The sequence below is a fragment of the Ictidomys tridecemlineatus genome, chromosome 6, assembly GCF_052094955.1.
Source record: "Ictidomys tridecemlineatus isolate mIctTri1 chromosome 6, mIctTri1.hap1, whole genome shotgun sequence".
NCBI lineage: Eukaryota > Metazoa > Chordata > Mammalia > Rodentia > Sciuridae > Ictidomys > Ictidomys tridecemlineatus.
The window spans coordinates 94,594,321-94,615,063 of record NC_135482.1 but is presented as its reverse complement, the minus strand read 5'-3'; the positions used below and the strand labels follow the sequence as shown (position 1 = coordinate 94,615,063).

Sequence of the window (20,743 nt, the reverse complement as noted above, 5' to 3'; positions counted from 1 at the left end):
GTGACTATACCTCATAAGAAACATTTCTGGAATGAAAGACAGGATTAAAGAAGTTTTAATAAAGGAACTCTTCTTAGAGACACATTTTTTTCCTTGGAAGATTTTTTTTTTTTTGTACTGGGGATTAAACCCAAGGAAGATTTACCACTGATCACAACCCCAGTTTTTTTATTTTTTATTTTGAGACAGTCTTGCTAAGTTGCTGAGGCTGGCCTTAAACTTGTGATCCTCCTGCCTTAGCTGCTTGAATAGCTGGGATTATATATATGTGCCACCAAGTCCAACTGTTATCTTGTTGATGAATTAATTCTTATAGCATTAAGAAATATTCTTTATCTCACAGCAGACCCACAAGCCTCAAGGACTGACTTAAGGTATCTCTGTCAAGATGTGAAGTTCCAAGCCAAGAAAGAGTGTTCCTATGCCAATAACTGTTCCTATTTTCTGTCTTATGTTCTGCCCTACCCAGTCTAATAACCATACCCCTCCCATATGCCCTAATGCCTCCTTCTACATGTTGGCCAGGTCTTTTTTCTTTAAAATAATTTTAACTAACACATAATAATTGTGTTAGGCACAACCAATATTTTCCATATTACAAAATCAGGATATAAAGTGTCAATACACGACACATACTTTAAAGTTAGTAATGCTCTAGAAAACCTGGAATGTTTGTACGTTTGTCTCCTCCATTAGGTTACAAGTCTCTCAGGGATTATGCCTTGTCTCTATATCCCTGGGATATTTAGATACTAATAAAGATTCACTAAACATATGAATGGGCACATATGTTAATACAAATTATCCAATACTTGAAAAGGTGGCAAAGGTATTGTTGTGCTGGGATGCACACCCCACACAGTTCCCTGGCAAACCTAGGACTTCCATATGCTGGACAAGCACTCTACCACTGAGCCACACCCTCAGTTCTATGAGACATTCTTAAATGGGCCTTCCTCAGGATTATTAATCCTCTGGAAAAAATGAGCTTGTGCTTGTTTTGCTATTTACTATTCGACCAGCACATAGACACTATGAAAATTACATGTCAACTTGTTGATTTTTGCATAAAAAATGACTCCAAAGTTAATGAACGTATTGCCTTGTAGGACATTAACCAACTTATGTCTACTTAGCTGAAATTGTTTTTATACTAACAATGTTTTTTAAAAAATGACTATAAATATCTCTTAAAAGGTTCTTGGAACCAGCTTTATTATTTCATTGATTCTTTCAGTAGTAAGTTAATAAATCTTTGATATATGTTCATTCTGTATTTGTTAAAAAGTCACAATTTTAACTTTTTGAAATTCATACTTTTTATGGCTAGCTGGCAGAATGAATGGATGAGTGGAAGCTAATATAAGAGAGAGGAGAGGAAAAAGGAAAAGAGAGGTACAGATGACAAACTCTGTGCTCTGCTAAGGGCTATTCCTGACTTTGTGTACCAATTGCTGGTTAGGGTTTTGTTTGTTTTAAAGACTCAAAAACCCTAACAAATGATTTTTATCCCCCTGAAGTTGTGAAGATTCACAAACATTCTCACCATTTTGGAAGACCATTCTTATTTCTGAGATTTGCTTAAAAATTTAATATCATTCAGGCATGGTGGCACATGCCTATGATTCTAGCTACTGGAGGGGTTGAGGAAGGAGGATAAGAAGTTTGAGGCCAGTCTGGGCAACTTAGCAAGACCCTGTCTCAAAATAAAATAAGGATTGGGGATGTAGGTCAGTGGTGGAGCATCCCTAGGGTCCATCCCCAGTCTAGTAATATATACATACATACATAGAATTTTTTAAAAAATTAGGTGTAGTTGGACACAATACCTTTATTTTATTTATTTATTTTTATGTAGTGCTGAGGATTGAACCAAGAACCTCGCACTTGCTAGGCAAGTACTCCACCACTGAGCCACAACCCCAGCACCACACATAAAATTTTTATGTGAAAATTTTTACAGTTTTAAAAAAGAAGCATTTTCCTTTTTTTTATTAGTTGCTCATGACAATACAATGATCTTGACATATCATACATTTGAATCAAATGGGGTATGAATTCTCATTTTTTCTAGTGTACAGGTTGCAGAATCACATTGGTTATACGGCCACGTATATACATACATCAATACTAGTGTCTATTTTATTCTGCTGCCCTTCCCATCCCCCCCTCCCCTCCCCTCCCCTCCCATCACCTCTCTCTACCCAATCTAATGTGACACATTTCTTTCTTTTTTTTTCTTCCCCCTCACATCATCATACATGTATTTTGTATAACGATGAGGGTCTCCTTCCATCTTCCGTGCAATTCCCCTTCTCCCTCCCATTCCCTCCCACCTTTCTTCTCTATTTAGTGGTAATCTTCTTCTCATGCTCTTCTTCCCTACTCTATTGAGTCACCACCCTTATATCAGAGAAGACATTCGGCATTTGTTTTGTAGGGACTGGCTAAAAAAGAAACATTTTCTATAGAATGGAAAGTATCTACTAGACCTAAGCAGATACATAATGCTATTTACTATAGAGCAGAACAGAAAGATTAATTACAGTGATGACCGTAGGTATAATGTTGGAATCACCCAGAGTTAATATTACTACGATCAGGCATTTCTTATGCAAAATGCTTCAATGTAGGTAATATTATTACTCTGTTTTACAAGTTTAAAAGCCTAAAGTTCTTCCTCTCAGGTCATATGGTTGGAAAGACTGCCTTGTCCTTAACTGTCATCAGGGCTTCATGTCCACTGAGACCACCAAGGGCTTGATCCGAATTCAGAAGGTCAAATGGGCCATACAGGGGTAGGTCCTTCTGGACTCTTCATCCAAACATAGGAATATGAAGCTATTCCCCACAGCCTCTTCCTACCCACAGATACATCTGTTCAATATGCCAGCTCAGAAATATGTGACACAGCAAACACTTTAAAAAAAGTCACTCCCACCACATACTGCATGGAGGCTTAGCATCAAGAGTGCAACAGACAAACTGGTCTGGAGATACAGCCTTTCTTCAGAATAAAGGGTGTGAGAGCGTTGGAAATGCAATATATGACTGATGATTAATTTGTCTTTTAAACACAGAATGAAAGCAGAGCTCCAGACTTTAGTTTGAATTGAAATGAGGAAAAGGTTTGATCAATGATGTTACCTACATAGGAAACTGTCTTTTTATAACTTAATTGTTTTATTTAAAAATTATATGGTGGTAGATATTTTTAATTCAACCTTTCCTTGTTACCTAGGCTTGGCTTGCCTGCACATAAAAAGAGAAACATGCCTGTAGCAGTAGTGGGCTGCCTTTTGGTTTACATGGGGTTCTCCTGAGCCTGGTTAGGATTTTGTTTGTTTGTTTTAAAGACTCAAAAACCCTAACAACTGATTTTTACCCTCCTGAAATTGTGAAGATTCACAAACACTTCTTTCCTGTACACACTTCTTTCCAACTCAGGTTCAATGATATCATGTTGGTATCATGAATCAGCTATGATAGGAATGTTCAGAGCAGGGAAATAGACAAAACACCACAAAGCAGGGGTCTTCTCTTTGTAGAGCCAGTTATTAAAGATCTATCAGCACACCACTTCCAGGGGATCAGGGTTTATAGGGCAACCAATCCTGCAGTTCTGAACCTATATGCACCCATGAAATTAACATGGCTTGGGAGGCCACACAGGCTCTTCAGAAGCTTCCTGATGCTGTCTTGCTTTCTGGTCAAGAGCTAAGGCTTTGGTGTGGGATACTGAGCTAACTGTTTTATAGAACTACTTAAAGACCAAGTATCCACCAGCTTAACTATAGCAGGGAAACAGGAGACCCATGAGGCGAAGACATGTTCTTACCATGTGCTACCCAGATACATGTGCCAGATAAAATACAGAATGCCAAGTTAAATGTGAACTTCATATCATTTTCTAGCTAAGCATGTCCCATAAAATATTTAATAGCTATCCTGTATTTTTATTTATGCACCCAGAACATAATCTTCTGCTGAACAACAGGTATATTGCAAAGTAGCTGTGCATGTAGACTTCAAAATCAAGATGGCTGAAGTACAAATTAAATTATGTCACTTACTCACTATGAGACTGTGGGAAAGTCACTTACCCCTCTTGAACTTCAGTTTTCTTAGCTATAAGATGAGGATTATTGGTTCCTGTTTCATTTGATTACTATGTGAACTAAATGAGAGAAGATGCTCAAGAGTTAAGCAAGTTATAATATAGAAATCTGCCTGGTATGAAGAAAATAATAAGTATTATACTTGTAAAGGATGTGCTATCACCTAGCTCTGTGATAGCACATAGAAAGTGCTTCAAAGTGTTAAAAATTAACACTTTGTGACAATGCTAAATCCCATAACTTAGATTTGTTAAGGGTAACTGTCTTTTGTGAAGAAATCTGAGTACTTAATAATTAAATACAATATTTTTTAAGCAGAAAAAATTCACTGAGGCCCAAATATATAAATGCTAACTTTCTCAAAGGTAGAGTTGATGTTATAGTGACATATTAGCTAGATCAAACTTTCTCTGCATTATGCTAAAGTTTGTAATATATCTGGATTGAATATCTTTTTCAAAAGTATATAGAATCCATTCAGCTTAAATTCTTTTCACTATATAATTTTGAATAATTGCAAAAGAATACCTCAGTGCTTTGAAAACAGAGCTTTCCTCCACCACCTAATACTCCTAGTGTCACAGGCTTATATACCTGGAATTTTCTTGGATGCTCTTTTCTCTTTCCTCCTTTTATGTAATATAACTGTAAGTATTCCTCCATAATATTTCTGGCTTTGTGTTTTTTAATCAGCTTCCCAATTGAGTTTTTTTTTTCCCTCATACCAGGGATTGAACTCCACCAGCTTAACTATAGCAGGGAAACAGGAGACCCATGAGGCGAAGACATGTTCTTACCATGTGCTACCCAGATGCATGTGCCAGATAAAATACAGAATGCCAACTTAAATGTGTTAAGGGTGCTTAACCACTGAGCCATATCCTCAGCCCTTTTTATTTTTTAGACAGAGTCTTGCTAGGTTGCTTATAGCCTCGCTAAGTTGCCAAGGCTGGCTTCAAACTTATGACCCTCTTGTCTCAGCTCCAAGCTGCTGAAATTGCAGGTGTGTGTCACCACACCTGGCATTCAGTTTCCCAATTAGGATCAAGCAGTTTCCCCAGATGAGTCCGGGTACATTTCCTTGTTTGGATAATGGTTACACTTTCAAGGAGAACATGATTTTTTGAACAGAGAAGGATTTTCAAATGAGCCTCTTCTAATTTCCAAGATAGGCACAACAACCAATGGACATTCCTGGGTAAGAAATTCTGGATATCTAGATTTAAGGAACTAGTACTCTTTCTACCACCTTTACTTCTTTGTCTTCACAATATCTTAAAATATCAGAAATAAACAAGGTCAGCATCCATGGCATGATTTCATGTAGCTAGGAAAATCCTATTCCTCCAACCTGTCATAATTACAGCACCATTCTTTTGAACTCAAGGTCCCTTTATGTAATGCTTCTTAAAGAGCAAACATTTTTACATTTTATCAATAGTGATCTCTGAGGCCTTTTTTCCCTGAAATACACAGGGACAAATACACTAACCTGTCTAGTGATAGGCTGGTTTCAGCAGGTTTTGGACTCAGGGTCTGATAGCACTGTGGCATTCGTGGTCACAGGAGCCTGGGGCTGGTCCATCCACATTGATTCTGTCCAGAACTGGGCAGAATTCCTTGGTGTAAGACCATAGGTTGGTGACGGTGATGAGGCATTTGGGCCTATCCTAGCCCCAGAGAGAGGCTTATAGGGATGAACTAATTACCTTTCCCCCAATTTATGTTAAATAACAACAATTGCAGATTTGGGGCAAACTTCACCTTGGATTGCCCTCTAGTGCTAAAACAGTGGCAACACACCAACACTGGGCTGTGATAAACCTGGATGTAGAGCACCATCTAGTGCTGAAACAGAGGAAGCCACTGCAGGCTTAGAGAATATAGCATCTTGCACGAATTTCCGAAAGACAAGCTAAAAACAAAGCCAGATTATAAAGATTTAAATAAATACCTACTATGTCCGGTGTGGACAATATTACACACTAATAAGCATCAAGAACTTTCAGGGGGAAAAATTCTTTCTGGGAACCATGACCTCACCTAATGATCAAAATAAGGCTAGGAACTGAACAAATGGTAACCAGGATAGACAATCTCTTAAATGGGGAATTGAAAATTGCTGTTTTGGCTGGGTCAGTGGTAGTGCATGACTATAATCTCAGTGATTTGAGAGGCTGAGGCAGGAAGATCTCAAGTTCAAGACCAGTCTCAGCAATTGAGCAAAACCCAAAGCAATAGCAAGACCCTGTCTCAAAATAAAAAGTAAAAAAAGGGCTTGGAGGTACCTCAGTGGTAAAGTATTCCTAGGTTCAATTCCCCATACCAGAAATAATAATAAAAAAATAAAATAAAACTGCTATTTTAAGGCACCTCAAAGAGCTTCAAGAGAATACAGAGAAATGATTCAGTACTTTTCTATTTTTTAATTTTCTTAATTATAGATGAACACAATACCTTTATTTTATTTACTTATTTTTATGTGGTGCTGAGGATCGAACCCAGTGCCTCACATGTGTTAGGCAAGTGCTCTATCACTAAGCCACAAACCTAGTCCAGAGTCAATAGTCAATACACTTATAGACAAACTTCACAGAGAAATAGAAGCAATTTTTTAAAAAACTAAACAGGAATCCTTGAGTTGAAAAATATACTAAGAGAAATTTAAAACAATAGCAGGACAGATCAAATATAGGATTAGTGACCTTGAAGACAGGCTATTTGAAAATACAAAGCTGAAGGAAAAAATGAGAGGAACAGAGAAAGCTTATGGAAATTTGGGACAGCATTAAGAGCAAATATTCAGGTTATTGGGGTTCATGTGTGACAGGAGAATGTCAAAGGGGTAGAAAGCTAGTTCAAAGAGATCTAACAGAAAAAAATCCTCAAATCTAAAGAAGAATACAAATATCTTAGTACAGGGAAGTCAAAGGTCACCAGTCAGATTCAACTGTACCATGTCTACCCCAAGACATATTATAACCAAGCTCTTGAAGGTTAAGGGCAAAGAAAAGATTCTCAAGGCAGCAAGAGAAAATAAGCAACACTTAAGGATTTCCCAATTCACCTGCTTTGTAGGGCAAGATAGAGTGGCAAAATTATTTCACAGATTGAAGGAAAAAATCCTGCCAACCAAGGTACCCCCCCAAAAGTACCATATCTAAAGATATCCTTTAGAAATAAAGAGAGATAAGGACATTCCTAGACAAACAAAACGGAGAGACTGTAACTCCACCAGATCATTTTAACAAGAAATGCTAAAGGAAGTTCTTTGAACTGAAAGAGATATTAATGAGTAAGAAGAAAATTCTGGATGATACAAAACTTACTAATATGAATAACTATATAGACAAATTCAGAATGTTCTCATATTGTAAATATGGTATGTAACCATGTACATTTTAATAATGAAGGAAAAAAAACAAAATGATTAGAATAACTACAGTAATGTTATGAGATAGACAATATAATAAGATATAAAATGGGCCATGGAAAAATTCAAAGTGTGGGGAAGGATAGAGTGCAAGTATAGAGGATTTTTTGTTTGTCTTTTAATTTGTATTTATTTCTTTCCTTTCTTCCTCCATGGAAATTATCTTGTTCTTGAAAAAATAATGGGTCAAGGAAGAATGCAAAAATTCTCTGATATGTGGAAGCTAACTCACAATAAGCTGTGTGTGTGTGTGTGTGTGTGTGTGTGTGTGTGTGTGTGTGTGAGAGAGAGAGAGAGAGAGAGAGAGAGAGAGAGAGAGAGAGAGAGAGAGAAGTTATTGAATTAAACAAAGGGGAATAAAGGGAAGGGAGGGGAATAAAGGGAAGGGAGGGGGATAAGAATAGGAAAGACAGGAGAATGAACCAAACATAACTTTCCTATGTTCTTATATGGATATATGACCAGTGTAACCACATCATGTACAACCACAAAAATGGGAAGTTATACTCCAAGTATGTCTGATATGTCAAAATACATTCCACTGTCATGTACAAATAAAAATATAATAAAATAAAAACTTGCCCTGGGATGTAACTCAGTGATATAGTGCTTGCCTAGTATGCTTAAGGCCCTGGATTCAATCCCCAGTACTGGAAAAAAGAAAAAGAAAAAGAAAAACCCTATCACTGCATCTTAAGAAAATAGAAAAACAAAAACAAACCAAACCCCAAATTAGTAGAAGAAAAGAAACAATAAAGATCAGAGAGAAAGTAAATAGAGACTAAAGTAATAATAACAATAAAATTAAAAATTTACAAAAGATCAGCAAAACAAAAAGCTGGATCTTTAGAAACAAAATCAACAAACCCTTAGCTAGACTAAGTAAAAGTAAGAGAAGACATATATAAATAAAATCAGGGATGAAAAGGGAGACAATACAACTGACAGTATAGAAATGCAAAGGTTTGTTACAGCTTATTCTGTGCAACTATATGCCAACAAATTTTACAACCTAGAAGAAATGGATAATTCCTTGACACATACACCTTGCTAAGTAAGACTGAATCATGAAGAAGGAAGAGGGCGGGGAAGGAGGAGTAGGAGGAAGAGAAGGAGGATAAGAAGAAGGAGAGGAAGAAAGAAAAGAAGGAGAATAAGGAGGTAGAGGAATAGGAGGGGCAGGAGGAGGAACACAGCAGCAGCAACTTGTGAGGCTGAGGCAAGAGGATCCAAGTTCAAAACCAGCCTCAGCAATTTAATGAGGCCTAAGCAACTTAGCCAGACCCTGCCTCAAAATAAAAAAATAAAAAGGGCTGCGGATGTGGCTCAGTAGTTAAGTGCCACTAGGTTCAATCCCTGGTACGAAAAAATAAAAAATAAAACTTAACTCTAACAGTCAATTAATCACCTGAAGGCAGGTAGGGTGTGGCTGGAGAAGGTAGAACATTGAGGGCATGGCTTTGGGGTATATATTTGTATCTTATATTTGTATCTGGCAAGTGAAGGGCACTACCCCCCCCCCCCGCCGGCTTTCTGATCATCATGTGAGCTGCTTCTCTCCACCACGACGATCAGCCTCACCTTGAGCCCCAGGTAATGGAGCCAGCCTTCTATGGACTGGGATGGGATGTCTGAGCCCCTAAATAAACCTTTCCTGCTCTATAATTGTTTTGGCAAGTCCTTTAGTCACAGCAGCTGAAAGTTGACTAAAACATCACTCAAAAAGTTTATCTCAGCCAGGTGTGTTGGCATACACCTGTAATCCCAGTGGCTCAGGAAGCTAAGGCAGGAGGATCAAGAGTTCAAAGCCAGCCTCAGCAACTTAGTGAGGCCCTAAGCAACTCATTGAAACCCTGTCTCTAAATAAAACATAAAAAAGGTTTGGGAATGTGGCTCATGGTTAAAGACCTCTGAGTTCAATCCCTGATACCTCCAAAAAAGTTTATCTCATAGAAGTTACCAGAGGCTGAGATGAGTAGGGACCAGAGGTTGATCAGTAGGTATTAAGTTACAGTTAGATAGGAGTAAGAAATTCTGATAGGGTGACTATAGATAATGAAAACATACCACAGATTTTGAAAAGCTAGAAGAAAGGAATTTGAATGTTTTCATCAAAGAGAAATGATAAATATCTGAGGAGACAGATTATGTGCAACCTGATTGAAACATTACACAAATGTATACGTGTATTAAAATATCAAAGTACTCCATTAATATGCAAAAATTCTGTTTTTATGTATACTTAAAAATAAATTTAAGTTTAAAAATTACTAATTCGGAACTGGTTAGTGCTATGGATAAAAATAAAGCAGAATGAAAAACCAAGAACTGATGAGAAAGGAAATAGCACATGGTTGTCTGGTTGCCTAGTGGCCATTTCCAAGTTCTGCCTTGACTGTCTCTCACTGTAGAGACTGACAAGACAAGATAAAATCTTCTCCACCATCTTTTGCATCTAGGTATGATCACATCAACATCAGCCAGAAACTAGAGAAAGTCTCTTGGAAGGGTCTTGAGAAGGTCTTGGGAAAATGTTTTTTTCTTTGTGAAAGGAAAGAGGCATGTGGGGAGTGTTCTCCTGGGACTGGCTGCTCCACTCATGCTTTATAAACCTTTGCATGAAGTTGTAAGGGCTCTGGGTGGTATCTTATGAGTTCAGTTCCTGAGACTCCCAGAAATATCACACAGTGGCCTGACATTGTGATACCTCCAGATTTTTTCATTAAATAACCAGCACATGTCACTATGGCTTAAGAGTTTTGTTACTTGCCTCTAGAACAAGGTTTTATTTTAGATATGGAGGTCAAAGGCAGGTTCTCTGAATAGGTGACATGAAGTCAGTCATAGCATTCTAGGCAGAAGGAACAATGGATGCAAAGCCCTGGTGCATGACTGACCCTGGACAAGTGGTTCCCTGAACCTCCCATCCCATGCTACACTATGTCTCCTTTAGATCATGTATGTGAAAGAGAAGAATTTCTTAGTTTTTTCTTAGAAGAGGAAAGAAGCAAGAAAAACAGGGAAGTCCCGTAGATCACTCTCAGTGAAGTCAGAGGTTACCTACTAGGTGCACTGTGAGGATTCTGTCATCCTAGAGGATGGATAAATCACTAAGATATTGAGGTGTGCTGTGTTCCTTGCTCGGCTTCGACCCCCATCCCACTCTGAGAATAAACCTGGATTCTAAGCCCTGCCTTTCCCTTATAGGAGAGTTTTATCACTGGATTTGAGGCAATCAGTTTCCTTGGCTTTTATTTTCTGGAAGCTAAATTCTCTGAGAGTTTTCTTGGAGGAGGGGAAGGGAAATGTGTACTTCTGAATGAGCAATGTGACTGTGCTCCTGGGACTCAAGGAAAAGGTAGACCTGAATGGGCACAAGGGATCTTTTGGAAATAATAGAAATGTTCTGAAATTGAGTTGTGGTGATAGTTATATAACTCTGCATGATTAGCAAAAATCATTGGCTTGTAACATTTAAAATAAGTGAATCTGGGGCTGGGGCTGTAGCTCATTGGTAAAGTGTTTGCCTCGCATGTGTGAGGCACTGGTTCCATCCTCAGCACCCCATAAAAATAAATAAAGATACTGTGTATTCATCTATAACTAAATAAATATTAAGAAAAAATAATAAAATAAGTGAATCTTATGGTACGTAAATCATATCTTGCTAAAGGTAGTGGTGGTTGTTTTTTAAGGAGAGGCCTGGGACCCATGCTTCACCTCTTCACTGTGCACCAGGCCAGGGCAAAAGATAACAGAGGAGTACAGCTCTGAAGGTTGATCCAAGACATGGAGTTTCCTGGCTGGGAACAGTCTACCTGCCCACAAAGGCAATCTTGAAGCAACAGATCCAGAAGCCTTCAAGGTCCCACATTAGCTCAGACCGCAATCACTTCTCTATCATAATCAGAGGGTATCCAATGGATCACTCCATATATTTTGTCCTGTGTGAGCAGCCCAGGACCTAGGAAGAGAAAGGAATCCTAGTAAAGTTCATCACTGAACTTTCCTATTAGTCTGGTAGAATGGAACCTTGTCATTAATTTTAAAAGAAATCATGTGTATAGTAGGTTGAAATGGCCCCCTTAAAGGTGTCCAAGCTCCAATCTCTGGAACATGTTTGTGTATTTGCTATGTTAAATAGCTAAAGGGACTCTGCATATATAATTAAGGTTATGGACCTTAAAATGAGATTATCCTAAATTAATCACATGAGCCCTTAAATGCTGAGAATTTAGTTTCTGACTAGTAACAGAGAGATGTAGTACAAGCAGAAGTCAGAAAGAGATTCCAAGCAGGAAAAGGAACTGACATAATGCTGCTGACTCTGAGATTCAGGAGTCCTCATCAAAGACAAGGGGGAGCTCTAGGAACTGTGGGTGGCTTCCAACTGACATCCATAGGGTGGGGGGTGAGGAGTGGGTGGTGTTGGATAGGGCCCACACGTCATTAGATTCCGACAACAACCTGAATGAGCTTGGAAGGGAAGTCATTCCTAGAATGTCTAAAAAGGATCACAATTCTTCTATCATCTTGATTTTAGTCCTTTGAGATTCTAAGCAGAGCAACCAACCAAGCCTACCCAGACTCTGGACCTATAGAACTGAGAAATAATAAAGGGGTATCATTCTAAACCACCAGATTTGTATTCATTTGTTATAACAGCAATAGAACCTAATTAAATGTAGCATTTCTTAATATATAATTGAGTGTAAAAATTAAAATTCATTCCAGCTATTCTGTTACTTTTAATTACCCCACCAGCATCCGGAATGGTATTAGAAACCTGAAACCTTAAAGAATATAGATAGTGTTTTCTACTTCACCTTGCATGTTGGATTGGAGGCTAAAAAACCTGGGTTTTAATTCTGACCACAAGCACTACACAAGTCAGGACATTCTACTCCTACTTTCATATCAGCATAAGGATCATTAAGTAAATCAATCTCTCTAAATCTTCACTGCCATGTCTAAAATATGAATTGAGTTGGCCTAGATGATTTCTAAGGTCATTTCAGCTCTAGGCTCAATGCTACCTGGAATAAGCAACATACACTCTTTACTTTATAACCTACCACAAGCATCCAGCAGAGAGCTCATTATGTGAGTACAATTTGATGACAGGAGATGGGAAGCTGGGCTCTTTCAATACCCAAGATTGACAGCATGGATCTCAAAAGGAAAGATGACTCCTACCTAGAGTCCAGCCCAGCCTTCCTCAATAATTATCCTAGAAGTGTCAACAATCCCTACTGAATATTCCTGTAAGACGTGGTCTGGTCCTAGAAGATCCATGTTTGCTTTCATTCCATCTAATACCAAACCTCTCAGAGGAGGAAACATTTACTGCAACACCTGTCTGTCCTCTATCAATATTCCATGCCTCTCGTCCCAGCAAGGAGTCTTTTAAATTCCAAAGGAAACAATTTGGCCAAGGAATTTACACCTCACAAAAAAATAATTTAATTCATCACAACATTTTTTTGAACAGCTGTTGCATGCTCATTCAGTTAAGAGAGGCAACCAGATTCTTTGGAGGTAATGTTTGGTTTCATTTCCAAACTCTGATTTTAATATCAACATCTCAACTAGTACAACTTAAATTGAAGGAGATAGCGAAGCAAAGACCAGTCTCATTACATTCAAAGCAAAGAGCTATCTGGTAGATGATTTACAGCTGCACTTGTCCCTCAACATTAAGGGGAAAGAATTGGTTCCAGGATCCACTCAGACACCAAAATGTATGGAAACTCAAGTCCATTATACAAAATGATGTAGTATTTACACATAACCTCCGCACATCTTCTTGTACTTTAAACCATCTCTAGATTACTTACATACCTGATAATGCTATGTAAATGTTGTTATAATGTATAATTTAGGGAATAATGACAATTAAAAGTCTGTATATATTCATACAGACACAATTTTGGTAGGAGGGGATTATTTTCCTTGCTTTTTTCTTTTTTTGCAGTAGTGGGGATTTAACTCTGGGGCACTCTACCACTGAGCACATTCCTAGCCCCCATTTTTTATTTCGAGGCAAGGTCTCACTAAGTTGCTCAGGCTGTCCTTGAACTTATGATCCTTTGCAGGAGCTGGTATTACAAGCATGTACCACCAGGCCTAGTTTGGGGGAAGTACTTTCAATCTGCAGTTGGTTGAATGCAAGGATATACAAACTGAGGACATGGAAAGGCAATGGTATTTTACAAAGAAGGTAAAGGATTCATTAAGAAACAAGTATAAGCACTGAACAGAAAACTACTAAGCACTTGCTTCACATCATATTAACATTAGCACTCTGTGTAAATTTTTATCTGCACCGCTGTCCTGAATCAGGACAGAAAACTGTCTTCAAGTTCATGAAACTGAAATTCAAGATTTAATTTTGTATTAAGTATTTTCCATGGACAAATGACGCAACCATATGCAATCAGATGTCCCTGAAAATATGGCTGACCATGTATTTGCATATATGTCACATGGAAAATATATATATTTTATGCTGCCTACTTTTATACATTGTATAAGTTAATATGTTACTATTATCATCTTTCAGTGCTTATTTCAATTGTTTTTGCATATCATTAATGGTTCACCCAAATCAGCAACTGCTAACCTTTCTTTTTCAGAAATTCACATGACAAGTGTGTTCAGAAGAGGGATACACACTCACAGATATATCCAGAATTACATGCAACTCCAAGAGCTTGACCTATAACTCTGACCCTTTAATTTTCCACTTAAGAAATCATGTGAAAAATAAAATTGTTGGGGTGGTGAGAGATGGTGGAATGAGACAGATATTATTACCCTCTATGGATATGAATGCACAAATGGTGCAACTCTATATCATGTACAACCAGAGAAATGAAAAGTTGTACTCAACTTGTGTAAAAAATAAAATTAAATTAAAAATAAAATAAAATTGTTATGTAGATATTCTTAAATTTATTCCAATTAATTTAAGGAAAAATAAATCATTAGCTGGGCCTGGTGGTACACACCTGTAATCCCAGCTATTAGGGAGGCTGAGAGAGGAGGATTGCACGTTTGAGGCCAGCCTGGATAAGTTATCAAGACCCTGTCTCAAAACAAAATTTAAAAAGGGCTGAAGGGAGCTTGCCTAGCATGCACAAAGCTGTGGTTTGATCTTTAGTACTAGGGAGAAAAAAAGGAAGACATCATTAATAATCTTTAGTACTTTAGTTATTATCAAGCAATTATTTACAATAGATATCTACTGGACATAGCAATGCATTTCGACACTTTTGGATGGTAAGCAATGCATTTTGATACTTTGGATGGTATAATATAACTATGTCCCTGAAATTTGAATTCTTGAAAGCTAAGGTGCTTAGCACAGAGAACAAGGGAAAGGTAATAAAAGTAGAAACCTAGCTATTCTCCCCACTGGAAAACTATGGAATAATCTAGACCAGCTTCTGATGCAGGAATCTACTAATGAGTTTATCCTGGAGGTAACTGATCTCCCACCTATGATCTATAAAGCCACTGACATTCCAACAAAGTCTCATAGCCTGCACCCAAACTGGAAGATTTAGTTTGATGTAGAAGAAAATAAATTTATGTGCATTTTAATTATGAAAATGTTGTATAGTACCTGAGAACATGGGATCTACACTAGTGGTTCTCAACTGGAATAACTAACTGCCTCTCAGGGGACATTTAGCAACATCTGGAGACATTTTTGGTTGGAAGGGGCAAGTTACTGACATCTGTTACGTAGAGGCCAGGGAAGCTGCTAAACGTTCTACAATGAATAAGACAGATTCCCAATAATAAGAATTACCTTGCCCATAATGCCAACAGTGCTGAAGATGAGACACTGTTTTAGAGCCGGCCTGTCTTGGCTTCAAGCTACTTATAATCTGGGTAGTGTTTGGCAAGTTACTTAACATCTTTGCGCTTACTGAGTGTCTTCACCAATAAAATTACAGTATTCACTTTATTGATTTTCTGTAAGAATAAAATAAATTAGCAATAAAGGAGCTAAGAAAAACGTCTAAAACAGGTATACACCAAATGTTTGGTTTTGTTATCATTATATGCATTGAAAAACTCTGAGAAGAAATACGCTAAAATTTTAGTAGTAGTTGTTTCTAGGTGACAAAGTGACAACAAATTTTTATTTTCATTATACCTTTATACTGCTCTATATTTTCCAAAGTTTTGAGTACGATATTTGTATTTGATATGAAAAAAATGTACTCTTTCTCAGTTTTGTTTTTTTGGTACTGGGAATTTGAACACAGGGTGCTTTGCCACTAAACTACATCTCTAATACCCCCTCCCTTTTTAAAAAAATTTTTTTAGTTGTTGATAGACCTTTACTTTATTTATTTATATGCATTGCTGAGAATCAAACCCAGTGCCTCACACATGCCAGGCAAGTGTGCAACTGCTGAGCCCCAGCCCCAGCCCCCAGCCCCAGCCCTTTCTAAATTGCTTGCTGAGGTTGGCTTTGAATTTGCAATCCTCCTGCTTTAGCCTCCTGAGCTGCTAGGATTACAGGTATGCATCACCTTTCCCGGCTCTTTTTTTAATTTTTTTTTTTTTTTTGCAGTGCTGGGGCTCAAATCTAGGGCCTCATACATGCTTGGTAAACACTCTAACACTGAACTATATACCCAGCCCTAAAAAAATTTTTTTTTTTTTGGTACCAGGGATTGAACTCAGGGGCACTTGGCCACTAAGCCACATCTCTAGCCCTATTTTGTATTTTATTTAAAGACAGGGTCTTGGGCTGGGACTGTAGCTCAGTGGCAAAGCGCTTGCCTAGCATGTGTGAAGCACTGGGTTTGATCCTCAGCAGCACATAAAAATTAACATATAAAATGAAGGCATTCTATCCATCTATAACTATAACAAAAATTAAAAATAATAATAAAAAAATAAAGACAGGGTCTCACTGAGTTACTGAGCACCTTGCTTTTGCTGAGGCTGGCTTTGAATAGTTGATCCTCCTCAGTCAGTCTCCCAAGCTGCTGGGATTACAGGCATGCGCCATTGTGCCTAGCTCCTAAAACATATGTCCTTAAAAAAAAAAAAGCAGAAGAAATAATTTTATTTGTGACCTAGTAGGTAGAACACAGACTAAAAGAACTAAATTTAGATCCTGGTTCTACTAGCTGTGTGATTTCAGGCAGGTTAGTTAACCTCTCTGAGCGTCAGCTTCCTCGCCAGAAATCAGAGCCAATAATACATAGACAGAACCTATGAGCAGGAAATATGATAGACATCAAGTGCTGGGGAGAGTTTGTTGAATGAAAGGCTCCAGGAGATGTTCTTTTCAAGGGGAAATTACCCTACAAATAGGGGGAAAGATTCATCACTGCAACTCCCCTTTTAAACTATCCTCTGTGAGAGGACAACTCCCATTTCATTCCATTTTTTTTTTTTTTTTTTTGCCATGGCTCACAGAAGAGAAACTACACCCACCCCTTCTGGTCCTTTTCTCTACTCCCTCCTCTCCTGACATTTACACATTAGGAAGGGATTTGATTGTTCCACTGGCAGGGCCTGACTCATTTGGCAGTGTGTATCAGCCAGCAAGTTACTATCTCTGAAAGGCAGAACCTAGCCATCACTTTCTCACATCCTTCACCCGACTCACCGCCCCCCTTATCTCCTCTTACACACCTGGCCTCCAAACCAAAGCACACTTGGCAAGGCCTCCTCAGGGAGAAGTCTCTCCACTTTTTTTTTTTTCTCCCTCTCTCTTTTATCTTCTGGTCAGCTGGCTGAATAGGTTGCCCCCATTTAGATTCAAAAGGGTTGAGCAGGAAGCCCTGGTGTGCACTAGCCCTGCTCACTTGAGAGGTCCTGCATGTGTTCAGTGGGCACATGGCTCTTGCCCAGCTGGTCTGTGCTCCCATCAGGGCTGTTGCTTCTTATTATGTGCAGTACACTCAGTAGGCAACACTGGAGGTGAAGAGGATGAGTGGTCATACATCCACACCCCGTGGGGCACTTGATGTCTGTCATGTTTAATCCTTATAGTAACCCTCTCTGATGTGCACTATTAGCCCTGATTTCTGATTTCCAGTGAGGAAACTGAAGGTCAGAGAGATTCACTAACATGCCTAAAATCACATACACCCCTCTCCTTAAGGATTTAATTAAATGGGAAAAATAACAGAACAAAGGCTATTTTTGGTATGTTATCAGAAGGGTGACTATTTTAATCCTAGTTAGCTTGAATTCAAATCCTAAGCAAGCTTCCATTCAGGTCCTATCTGCCATAGTTTGGGAAAGGTAGTGTGGTCCTAATCCATGCTGACATGCAGGATCCTAGAGAGAAGTCCTGAGTTCTGCCATTTTTCTGGGCAGAAATCTGGGGACTGGAAGCCAGACTGCATTAAGAGAGGATGATATGGGGCAGGACCTCTCAAGATATTCACACTCAACCCAAGGTGAACTGTTTCAATGTTGGGAAATTGTGCCAGGCAACACACATCAGAGGAAAATGGGACTTTGGGAGGGTGCCTCCATCTAAATACAATAAAAATTTAAGAACATCATTCTAAGTGCAAAAGTACAAATAAAAATTTCAGGAAGATAAGGATCCCCAGGACAAAATTTATGGACACATCTTGACCTCTAGTTTGCTGCTCCAGGGCCAACCTAGCTAACGTATATAAACTTCAAGCATAATTGAGACTGTTGCCAAGTTCTTAACTATACATTTGCCCGTTAACTGTCCTTCCTATAAACATAGGCAAATAGAATAGACATGATCACCAAACTGGCTGTAGTAGAACATTCTTCTTATCATACTTCAGGCTGCGCTACCATAACATGAAAGTGTTACCTAAAAAAAAAAGTCAATATCATAGGGATCACAACCCTGAAGAGAAATACCTCACTCAGTGAAGAATTTCACAAATTTAAGATTCCTGTGCCTTTTCATCCTCTTTGAATCTTAGATGTAGCAACTTTTGTAATTTTCCCATAGCTTATAAGAATGAGATTAGTCATCTGTTATTACCAAGGGCAAGAAGGAAATTTACAAAGACCAAAGGGAGAAAAAATTTTTTTTTAATGTCAGAAATCTCCAACATTAAGAAATTAACAAATTTCTTTCTTTTTTTAAATATTCTTTATTTTATTTTAATATTTATTTTTTAGTTTTCGGTGGACACAACATCTTTGTTTGTATGTGGTGCTGAGGATCGAACCTGGGCCGCATGCATGCCAGGCGAGCGTGCTAGCGCTTGAGCCACATCCCCAGCCCCAAATTTCTTTTTTTTTTTATCCTTAAAAATCTAAAATAATTTCCAAAGAGAGCTCCATCCCCTCAAAGTATGCAATTATTTTAAAGCAATATATCCAATGAGTTTGACATCATAGCTTATGTGCATAATTCTGGAAGTTTTAATCTGTTTTAAGAACTAGGTAAGTGTTTTAAAGATAATATTCTTAGGCTGGGCTTGTTACTGTGTTCTGAGGATGAAAGACTGTTTCTAGGTTCAATTTTTTAAAATTCAACCTTGATGTAATTTCAGATTTCTTTTTTTTCCCCCTCTTTAGACATCACTTGGTCACCATAGTAACATAGTGTTTTACTACCAGATATCTATACAACACAAGGGAAAGAAGAGGCAATTACTTACTGGGTTATTTGGGGGCACAGAATGTGACTACTGGGATAATTCAAAATGAAATATAAATTTCACTGGGGATCTGTTTTAGACAGGCAAAATGATTTAATCTTCTAGTAGCATCAGCTGAACAAAATTTGTAGCCAAATAGACTACTGACATCATTTGAGATAATACAAACAGGCAAGCAACATAGCTCAGTGGTTAAGAGCATAGGTTTGGCAGTCAAGTTTCTTGGACCCAAATTCTAGTTTTATTATTTACTAGCTGTGTGATCTTGCAAAAATTCCCTAACTATTCTGTGCCTCAGTTTCTTCATCTCTAAAATGTGTGCTGTAAAAATTAAATGATTGATTATGGTGTTTAGAATGGTACTTTGCCCATAGCAAGAAGTTTATAAGTACTTTTAATTAAACAAAATAAAAATTACATTTCCTAGCTTCAGCTCTTTATGCTGGGTAGAAATAATCAGATACCAAGATTTGCGTTCATGGCAAATAATTTTAGCCTACAACTTTGGTAGATTCATTTGAGAACTTCCTCAGGGCTTTCTTGATAGTAATTCTATAAGGTATAGAATTCTGTCCTCAACCAGAGCTGGGAACAATCACAAGTGCTCCTGTATCAAGAACATCAGAAAGCAGATGATGGCATAGCACAAAGGAACAGCACGACTGCCCACTCAGGCTCCTTGAGCTACTGCCAATAACCTCTGGGAACATGGGCAGAGAATAAGCAGCTGAAAAGGGGATGAGACAGAATTTTATTGTAGTGACAACGAAATCTAGTTGGTTTTGACAATATTTTTTTCTTTCCAGGATTCAAGAGAAAAAAATTATTTTCATCAATGAGTGCTTCGTTTTATTATAAATTACTATACACAATTTCCATCCAGGCACTTACTCTGGAGGATTATTCATTTTACAGAACTAGCTAAGCATCTTTTCTAGACCCGTAACAAATCTAAAGCTCCTAAGGAGCATCTAAGCCAGGACAAAATCTCCAAATTCCCTGCAAAAAAAGAGAAAATATTATGTCCTCTGAGCAAAATTTTAGCTGTGATAACCGAGCGATCTCTATTACATACCTTCATCCGGACTTGATTTTAGAGAAGGTCTCCTTGGGTCTTCTTGGTCAGGCACAGACCTTGCATAGGAGTTTGGAGAATACCATAAACCACCAGGAAATCTTGGGGACACGCTCATATCTGTCCTCTGCCTTCCCCTTGGCTCACAGCCTGCTTCCTGGTAGGGAGACAAGATGACGCTGTGCTGGGTAGACTGTTAAACCATCTTCCCGCCCCCAGCCCCACTCTCTGGGCGCCCCTCCCTTCTCCTTTCCAAGGCTCTGGAATGTGTCACATGGGAAATGGATCATGTGGCTCAAGGGGAGAATGTGGCCATCTTCTCCTTCCCTTCCCCCACTTTTCCTTTCAGCTGCAGAAATCTCTGACCTGATTGGCTCCTACCAAAAATCTCCATATGAAAAGGGGAAGATTCAACTACCCAAACCTCCAGTTTTCTCTACTTTCTTTTTTTTTTTTTCATCCGACAATTTCATCTTGA

General features: G+C 38.3%; 1 protein-coding gene across 5 annotated transcripts in view; it reads right to left on the bottom strand.

The window, feature by feature from the left end:
* Positions 1–20,743, bottom strand: part of Gpr19 (G protein-coupled receptor 19) — an 82,291-nt gene that overhangs the window by 46,929 nt on the left and 14,619 nt on the right. For 2 of the 5 annotated variants that reach the window (XM_040280975.2, XM_040280974.2), the window contains exons 3-4: positions 20,266–20,422; positions 11,272–11,515 (exon numbers count right to left, since the gene is read on the bottom strand). In XM_040280975.2, the coding sequence (XP_040136909.2) occupies positions 11,272–11,342 (71 nt within the window). In that variant the 5' untranslated portion in view covers positions 11,343–11,515; positions 20,266–20,422. Of the gene's footprint in view, positions 1–11,271; positions 11,516–19,922; positions 20,190–20,265; positions 20,489–20,743 lie in introns of those variants that run through there. The other 3 variants (XR_013423079.1, XR_013423080.1, XM_078015220.1) reach the window with 3 other exon arrangements.